Source organism: Bombina bombina, chromosome 7 (genome assembly GCF_027579735.1).
Source record: "Bombina bombina isolate aBomBom1 chromosome 7, aBomBom1.pri, whole genome shotgun sequence".
Taxonomy (NCBI): domain Eukaryota; kingdom Metazoa; phylum Chordata; class Amphibia; order Anura; family Bombinatoridae; genus Bombina; species Bombina bombina.
Window position 1 is genome coordinate 597,161,657 of NC_069505.1, and position 10,512 is coordinate 597,172,168.

The 10,512-nt window shown below is 36.8% G+C and overlaps 1 protein-coding gene across 1 annotated transcript; it reads left to right on the forward strand.

Annotated features, from left to right (window-relative positions):
- Positions 1-5,713: 5,713 nt before the first annotated feature.
- Positions 5,714-10,254, forward strand: LOC128636644 (E3 ubiquitin/ISG15 ligase TRIM25-like). The gene is made up of 5 exons (XM_053689636.1): positions 5,714-5,732; positions 6,077-7,287; positions 8,584-8,749; positions 9,970-10,047; positions 10,130-10,254. The coding sequence occupies exons 1-5, from the start codon at positions 5,714-5,716 to the stop codon at positions 10,252-10,254; spliced, it is 1,599 nt and encodes a 532-aa protein (XP_053545611.1).
- Positions 10,255-10,512: the final 258 nt, after the last annotated feature.

The following is a 10,512-nucleotide window of genomic DNA, read 5'->3' on the forward strand; positions in this document are numbered from 1 at the left end:
TAACATGTAATGTGTGTAGACTTGATGAGACATACATAAGGCTATCCTAAGAAAACAGTAATATGTAATATGTGTAGACTTGATGGGAGATACATAAAGCTATCCCAAGGAAACAGTAACATGTAATATGTGTAGACTTGATGGGACATGCATAAGGCTATCCTAAGGAAACAGTAACATGTAATATGTGTAGACTTGATAGGAGATACATAAGGCTATACTGATAAAAAGTAACATGTAATTTGTATAGACTTGATGGGCCATGCATAAGGCTATCCTAAGGAAACAGTAACATGTAATATGTGTAGACTTGATGGGCCATGCATAAGGCTATCCTAAGGAAACAGTAACAAGGCATATGTTTAGATTTGATGGGACATGCATAAGGTTATCCTAAAGAAACAGTAACACGTGTAGATTTGATGGGACATGCATAAGGCTATCCTAAGAAAACAGTGATATGTAATATGTGTAGACTTGATGGGACATGCATAAGGCTATCCTAAGAAAACAGTAGCATTTAATATGTGTAGACTTGATGGGACATGCATAAGGCTATCCCAAGGAAACAGTAATATGTAATATGTAGACTTGAAGGGACATGCATAAGGTTATCCTAATAAAAAGTAACATGTAATATTTATAGACTTGATGGGACATGCATAAGTCTATCCTAGGAAAACAGTAACATGTAATATGAGTAGACTTGATGGGACATGTATAAGATTATCCTAAGGAAACAGTAACATGCAATATGTTTAGATTTGATGGGAAATGCATAAGGCTATCCTAAGAGAACAGTAACATGTAATATGTGTAGACTTGATGGGAGATACATAAGGCTATCCTAAGAAAACAGTTACATGTAATATGTGTAGACTTGATGGGACATGCTTAAGGCTATCCTATAAAAACAGTAACATGTAATATGAGTAAACTTGATGCAAAATTCATAAGCCTATCCTAAGAAAACAGTAACATGTAATATGTGTAGACTTGATAGGAGATACATAAGGTTATACTGATTAAAAGTAACATAACATTTGTATAGACTTGGTGGGCCATGCATAAGGTTATCCTAAGAAAACAGTAACATGTAATTATGAGTAGACTTGATGGGACATGCATAAGGCTATCCCAAGGAAACAGTAACATGTAATATGTGTAGACTTGATGGGAGATACATAAGGCTATCCTAAGAAAACAGTAACATGTAATATGTGTAGACTTGATGGGACATGCATAAGGCTATCCTATAAAAACAGTAACATGTAATATGAGTAAACGATGCAAAATTCATAAGGCTATCCTAAGAAAACAGTAACATGTAATATGTGTAGTCTTGATAGGAGATACATAAGGTTATACTGATTAAAAGTAACATATCATTTGTATAGACTTGGTGGGCCATGCATAAGGTTATCCTAAGAAAACAGTAACATGTAATTATGAGTAGACTTGATGGGACATGCATAAGGCTATCCCAAGGAAACAGTAACATGTAATATGTGTAGACTTGATGGGAGATACATAAGGCTATCCTAAGAAAACAGTAACATGTAATATGTGTAGACTTGATGGGACATGCATAAGGCTATCCTATAAAAACAGTAACATGTAATATGAGTAAACGATGCAAAATTCATAAGGCTATCCTAAGAAAACAGTAACATGTAATATGTGTAGACTTGATGGGACATACATAAGGCTATCCTAAGAATACAGTAACATGTAATATGTGCAGATTTGATGGGACATGCATAAGGCTATCCTAATAAAACAGTAACATGCAATGTGTGTAGACTTGATCAGACATACATAAGGCTATCCTAAGAAAACAGTAATATGTAATATGTGTAGACTTGATGGGAGATACATAAAGCTATCCCAAGGAAACAGTAACATGTAATATGTGTAGACTTGATGGGACATGCATAAGGCTATCCTAAGGAAACAGTAACATGTAATATGTGTAGACTTGATAGGAGATACATAAGGCTATACTGATAAAAAGTAACATGTAATTTGTATAGACTTGATGGGCCATGCATAAGGCTATCCTAAGGAAACAGTAACATGTAATATGTGTAGACTTGATGGGCCATGCATAAGGCTATCCTAAGGAAACAGTAACAAGGCATATGTTTAGATTTGATGGGACATGCATAAGGTTATCCTAAAGAAACAGTAACACGTGTAGATTTGATGGGACATGCATAAGGCTATCCTAAGAAAACAGTCACATGTAATATGTGTAGACTTGATGGGACATGCATAAGGCTATCCTAAGAAAACAGTGATATGTAATATGTGTAGACTTGATGGGACATGCATAAGGCTATCCTAATAAAACAGTAGCATTTAATATGTGTAGACTTGATGGGACATGCATAAGGCTATCCCAAGGAAACAGTAATATGTAATATGTAGACTTGAAGGGACATGCATAAGGTTATCCTAATAAAAAGTAACATGTAATATTTATAGACTTGATGGGACATGCATAAGGCTATCCTAAGAAAACAGTGATATGTAATATGTGTAGAATTGATGGGACATGCATAAGGCTATCCTAAGAGAACAGTAACGTGTAATATGTGTAGACTTGATGGGAGATACATAAGGCTATCCTAAGAAAACAGTAACATGTAATATGTGTAGACTTGATGGGACATGCTTAAGGCTATCCTATAAAAACAGTAACATGTAATATGAGTAAACTTGATGCAAAATTCATAAGGCTATCCTAAGAAAACAGTAACATGTAATATGTGTAGACTTGATAGGAGATACATAAGGTTATACTGATTAAAAGTAACATATCATTTGTATAGACTTGGTGGGCCATGCATAAGGTTATCCTAAGAAAACAGTAACATGTAATTATGAGTAGACTTGATGGGACATGCATAAGGCTATCCCAAGGAAACAGTAACATGTAATATGTGTAGACTTGATGGGAGATACATAAGGCTATCCTAAGAAAACAGTAACATGTAATATGTGTAGACTTGATGGGACATGCATAAGGCTATCCTATAAAAACAGTAACATGTAATATGAGTAAACGATGCAAAATTCATAAGGCTATCCTAAGAAAACAGTAACATGTAATATGTGTAGTCTTGATAGGAGATACATAAGGTTATACTGATTAAAAGTAACATGTCATTTGTATAGACTTGGTGGGCCATGCATAAGACTATCCTAAGAAAACAGTAACATGTAATATGTGTAGACTTGATAGGAGATACATAAGGCTATACTGATAAAAAGTAACATATCATTTGTATAGACTTGATGGGACATACATAAGGCTATCCTAAGTAATAAGTAACATGTAATATGAGTAGACTTGATGGGACATGCATAAGGCTATCCTAAGACAACAGTAACATGTAATATGTGTAGACTTGATGGGAGATACATAAGGCTATCCTAAGAAAACAGTAACATGTAATATGTGTAGACTTGATGGGACATGCATAAAGCTATCCTAAGGAAACAGTAACATGTAATATGTGTAGACTTGATGGGACATACATAAGGCTATCCTAAGAAAACATTAACATGTAAAATGAGTAGACTTGATGGGACATACATAAAGCTATCCTAAGAAAACATTAACATGTAATGTGAGTAGATTTGATGGGACATACATAAGGCTATCCTAAGAAAACATTAACATGTAATATGAGTAGACTTGATGGGACATACATAAGGCTATCCTAATAAAACAGTAACATGTAATATGTGTAGACTTGATGGGACATGCATAAGGCTATCCTAATAAAACAGTAACATGTAATATGTGTAGACTTGATGGGACATGCATAAGGCTATCGAAAGGAAACAATAACATGTAATATGTGTAGACTTGATGGGAGATACATAAGGCTATCCTAAGAAAACAGTAACATGTAATATGTGTAGACTTGATGGGACATGCATAAGGCTATCGTATAAAAACAGTAACATGTAATATGAGTAAACGATGCAAAATTCATAAGGCTATCCTAAGAAAACAGTAACATGTAATATGTGTAGACTTGATAGGAGATACATAAGGCTATACTGATAAAAAGTAACATATCATTTGTATAGACTTGATGGGACATACATAAGGCTATCCTAAGTAATAAGTAACATGTAATATGAGTAGACTTGATGGGACATGCATAAGGCTATCCTAATAAAACAGTAACATGTAATATGTGTAGATTTGATGGGACATACATAAGGCTATCCTAAGAAAACATTAACATGTAATATGAGTAGACTTGATGGGACATACATATGGCTATCCTAATAAAACAGTAACATGTAATATGTGTAGACTTGATGGGACATACATAAGGCTATCCTAAGAAAACATTAACATGTAATATGAGTAGACTTGATGGGACATACATAAGGCTATCCTAATAAAACAGTAACATGTAATATGTGTAGACTTAATGGGACATACATAAGGTTATCCTAAGGAAACAGTAACATGTAATATGAGTAGACTTGATGGGACATGCATAAGGCTATCCTAAGAAAACAGTAACATGTAATATGTGTAGACGATCAAAAGTCTATAATAAGTCATGATGACGACTATATGAATGTGATCACATGGGCACATGCCTATGTATAGACTGTGTGCTATGGGCCCTTCCAAGCACTTGGGCCCTAGTGCCACTGCACCTACTGCACCACTGGTAGTTCCATCCCTGCTCAAATATATGAGATCTAAGGTGTTAGAAAAAAAAGGCAGGCAAAGGGCTTTAACTTTAAAGGGACACAAAACCCAATTTTTTTCTTTCATGATTCAGATAGAGCAGCAATTTTAAGCAACTTTCTAATATACTCCTATTATTAATTTTACTTTGTGTAACCTACTTGCAGGTTATTTCCTCTGTTACAGTAACACATGAGATGTTATGGGGTCAATTTATGGGGTCAACCCCTGTTTCCGCGTGAGCCTTCAGATTCGCCGGAAACAGGAGTTAAGATGCAGTGGTCTTAAGAGCGCTGCTCCTTAACTCGACCGCCGCCTATGAGGCGGCGGACAGCAATCCACATGATCGAATACAATTGGGTTGATTGACACCCCCTGCTAGCGGCCGATTGGCTGACAAATCTACAAGGGCTGGCATTGCACAAACATTTCACCAGAACTGCTTGCACAATGATAAATGCTGACAGAGTATGCTGTCGACATTTATCGATGTCTGGCAGACATTATCTGCTACAGCGCATCATGTCCGCCAGACACTTGATAAATTGGCCCCTATGTATCAGTGTGTTATACACAGTGTAGTTACATCATGTGTTATTGTCACTGAGACGTTTGTGTTACCTACTTGCAGGTCAGTTTATGAATTTTTGGATGGAAATATAAAACAAGCTCAGTAAAATATACTACTGCATAGTGTGAGCGTTTTATTGCATTTTACACTTTGTGATTTTTATTATATAGTTATATAGACTTTAGATTTTGTCCTTGAACTTTTATTACTTTTAAGATTTACAAGTTCTAGTTTGTGCTCAATGTAAATTGCATTGCACTTTGTATTTGTTTATAAAAAATATTTGTCAGTTGCAAAGAGTGAGGGCAAGGACTTTTTTGGAATGATCCGGGGAGTTATTTTTAACCCAGACCGAGGGTATCCTTGGCCTTGAGAGGTCCTTGGGCTTTACAGGGGAATCCCTTAGACTGTTCAAAATGTTGCTTGAGTTGGGAAGTGAAGTTTCTTGGATGGGGGTTAATTGGCTTGGACAAGGGTGTTCTCTGGGCTGGTTGCATGAGTTGAGCAGTGGGGTTGCTTGGGCTGGATAGGGGAGTTCTTATTGCTGGTCCTGGCATTGCTTGGGTTGTGAAGGGGAGTTACTTTGGCTGAACAGGGGGATTTTATTGTTCTGAAAAGGGGAGTTCCTTGGGCTGGAAAAATATGTTTTAGGCTGCTTAAGTGCATTTCTTGAGCTGGACAGAGATGGTCTTTGGGCTGGACAGAATTTCCTTGGAATACATAGGAGATTTTGGTCTGGATATGGGAGTTTCCTTGGCGTGTCTGAAATTCTCTCACAGACTTACAACCTTACAAGGTAAACAGTCAGGAATTTACTGTCACTGCTATATGCACTCCACACCCTGTACTAAACACATTTCATTATAATTTCTTGCTGCAGTATACAAGCATGGCATCTGCTGAGCTGAGAGAGGAGATTACCTGCCCCATTTGTCTGAGCATTTATACAGCTCCTGTAACTCTCAGCTGTGGTCATACTTACTGCCTGAGCTGTATTAACAAAACAAGGGACAACCAGGAAGAGTATTCCTGTCCTGAATGCAAACACAAGTTAAGGAGACCTGAGCGCAAAAGGAACCTGAGGCTGCGTAATATAGCAGAGAATTTCCAACCTACTAAGCCAGTAAGGAAGACTGGGATCTTCTGCACTTTCTGTATTCACTCTCCTGTACCTGCTGCTAAATCATGTCTGCTTTGTGAGGCTTCTCTGTGTGATACCCACCTGAGGGTACACAGCAAATCTGAGGAACACGTCTTAACTGAACCCACCACTTCCTGGGTTAACAGAAAATGCTCCATCCACAAAGAGCTACTGAAATATTACTGCACTGAGGAGGATGCCTGTATCTGTGTGTCCTGCTTCCTGGCAGGAGAGCACAGGGGACACCAGGTGGAGCTGCTGAATGAGGCTTCTGAGAAGAAGAAAAAGAAACTGAGAAATGTTCTGCAGAAACTGACCACAAAGAGAGAGAAGACTGAGAAAAGAGTCCAGAGTCTGCAGGAGCACATGAGAGGGGTGCAAGAGAAAGCAGCTGGTGTAACAGAGCGACTCACTGCCCTGATTAGGGACATCAGGAAACAGCTGGAAGACCTAGAGAAGCAAGTCCTGAGTGACATCACCCGGCAGCAGGAGCAGGTTTTACTCACAATCTCTGATCTGATCCAGCAGCTGGAAAAAGAGAAGGAAGAAATGACCAGGAAGATCAGTCACATTGAGGAGCTGTACAACATGACTGACCCATTAACTGTCCTACAAGAACAGGAATCACACAGAGATGACTTTTGTGGTGCTGAGAAGGGAGATAATGAGGTCACACAGAGAGGTGATAAACAGGTCCCTGCTGGGGGGGATTTGGATGAGGATCTGATCTCAGTGACCTTATACAGAGGTTTAGCTGATATTGTGACTGATGTAAAGAGAGGGCTCTATATGCAGGTGACATCAGATATATTACTGGATATTAATACAGCTGGTAATAGAAACACAGGCGTAAGTTCAGGGGTTGCAGAGTTCGCCACTGCGACTGGGTAACATGAATTAAGCCTCTGGACCTCACATGAATAATGCAGATGACCAGCATAATACATGTTCCTCCCTGCAAACCCTACAGCATGTGTAACTCATAAATGTCCAGGAAAACATTGCCAAGCTGGCAGCCCTATATCACATGTAAAGGAGAGTAGAGAAAAATCTGTCTCTTATCAGTTCTTCCTTGACCATTTCCCCCCAGCAAAGCAGCATCAGGGTTATACAGAATTTAGGAACTGAGAGGCTTTAGTCTAACTCCGCTTAGAGATGATCGCATCTGCTATGTAAGTAGTTTTTGAGTTTAACAGTTCTGAACAAATTATATGCAAAACTAAAGTAAGGAGCTATAAAAACTACAGAAATATACCAAATCCCTGATGCTAAACTCACTTTTTTAAAACATTGCAGCACATGCATAATGTTTAGTAGTATAAAAATCTACTCAGGGCCTAATATATAGAATCTTGCCGGCATGGAGAGAAATCATAAAAAATCTTTGGGATTTTATTTAGACCTTGTTGTGGAGTTATAAAATATAGAATGTGTGTAGAGTTATAAATATAATTAATATAAGATCGGATTAGTCAGGATTCAGTTAGCAATGGGTTAATCATTTTCAAGGCATTACATTTAGGGGTATATTTATCAAAACGTCAACTGAATATATGCTTGAATCCTGCGTCGTATTTGTCACGAGATTGATCCGCCATAGTTATTAAAGCATCAAGATTGTCAAATGTTGAAATGTGTGACGAAATATATACGCTCCCGCGATCTCAATCCGGCGCAGATCAATGCTTGTGCTATTACAGATATTTCGAATTCCCATTCGAATCTATTTGACCCTTTTCTCAATTTATAAAAAATTTAATAGGTACGCTCGCGACTATTCCGACGCAGCGTACCTAGTTTTCAAACCACCACTCTTGAGGATGCCATAGAAATCAAAGGGAGTCTGAAAACACAGAAAGCTTATGTTCGATGCTGCAAGAGAATGAAGCATATGACAGAAAAAAGTAAATTAGAAACTCTATTAAAATTGTATACTTTTTCTAAATCAAACAATATTATTGCTCCACATTTGGTGCTCTAGTAGATATAGGGATAAAAATAAAAAATACATTATTACTTATGGATTGTTACATCTTTGTCTCTCATTACAAAGCAAGAGGACAATATTATTGCTTCAAATCAGATTGTTCAAAAATTGTGTCATTAGTGTCGCAGATAACATTTTTTTTTCATAACATTTCATAGACGATCATAGTGCGCCCACCTCCATTCTCTGAGGGAGAGCTTGTCTGTCTCGTATACGGGATGGACAAGTACTTCCCGAAGAGAATTGGAGGACTATGTGGAGTCGCACATGAAGATCGCAACAAGATCGTCTATGAAATGTTGAAACAAATGTATCGCATCTCTGGTGTGAGGAAGGTTGCATCGTAATTGTCTACGTAGGTTTTCGGACCTTAGACGGCGCGAAAAGGAGCACTACAAGGCGATACAATCGCTCATTAGGGCCTGTAAGTAGCATTTATTATATTGTGTATTATACTTATAAATTATGTATATTTCAATGACACTGAACCCACATATTTTATTTCATGGTAGAGCATGACATTTTAATCTACTTTCTAATTTAATCCTATTATTCATTTTATTTCATTCTCTTTCAATCTTTCTTTGAAAATCAAGAATGTAAGTTTAGTAGCAGGCCCATATTATTTTTAAAACATGGGTTGTTCTTGCTGATTGGTGGCTAAATGGCAGCCACCAATAAAAAAGTGCTGTACAGGGTTCTGAAACTAAAATTAGCAGCATCCTTAGCTTAGATACCTTATTTTTCAACTAAAGATAGCCATAGAAAGAAGAAAAATTGATAATACGAGAAAATTAGAAGGTTGTTTAAAAATACATGCTCTGTCTACCTGAATCATGAAATAAAAATAATATATATATATATATATATATATATATATATACACTGCATGTGTATATATATATATATATATATATATATATATATACATATATAAAAATTTATACTGTGTATATATATATATATATATATATATATACATATATATATTATTTTAAATAGGTTATTTTCATCAGAGGAAATAAAGATTGCATGCATTACAGCTGCAGATACATTACACAAAAGAAAAAATATCACATGGATCTAATGTTGACATACAACTTTATATGTTGACAGATCTCAGACGGCCGAGAGACAGAAACCCCTGGTAAGTCAGGCCAGTGTCAATTGCGACACCAAGGAGCAACCTCTCTTCTCCCCCACTGCCACTGCTTGAGGGTCGTCCAGAAGATGAGTCAGGGACAGATGTGGACGTGCCTGATATCCAAGGTAATTTTCAAGTGTAATACTATGTTTGCAGTATTTAACATTAAAAAGGGATTTTTCTACAGGTTCATTCAGGATGCAGGTTAATGTAATGGACTGTGTTTTAGAATTAAAATGTTTGTACGAGTTTTTTTATCAAAACAGTCAACAACAATGAAGTGTATAATATAGGCCTTGTCACATATTCCTCATACTAACAATAATGTGTGTATAATATAGGCCTTGTCACATATTCCTTATACTAACAATGATTTGTGTTTGTGCTTCATCTCTGGCAGACGGCCAATTACTGGGGGAGGATCCTGCCCCAGCCTTCTCGCCGGCACTGGCAGAGGATGAGGCGGCTGGAGGAGAACGTAAGAAAACGTAATACTATGTTATAACAATTGCATCTTGATAATGAATTTGTAGAACATATTTTATTTTGTCTTTTTATAGCTCGCGATCAGGGGACACAGACAGAGCACTTCCTTCAAGATTTGTTCCAGCAACTGGTGGAGAGGCTACAGATAGTCGCCACTGCTGTGCGGGGCCTACAGGAAGCCATACGCAATGTGTTCTAAAAAGTTTTACAAGTGTTTTAAAAAAAAAGTTAACATTTATTTATAATAAATATATATTTAATCAAAATTATAGTGTAGCTGTATTCATTTAAATATTATTTTGTAGGGACATGAAAAGCAAAATATGTTGAATGATTTATAAATAGCATGCAATGTGGTAAATTATTCTTTGGTTTTATACATATTTTATATCTCTTCATTTTTTAAATATCCTTTGATGAAGAGCATATGCAGATAAACTATGTAGCTGCTTATTGA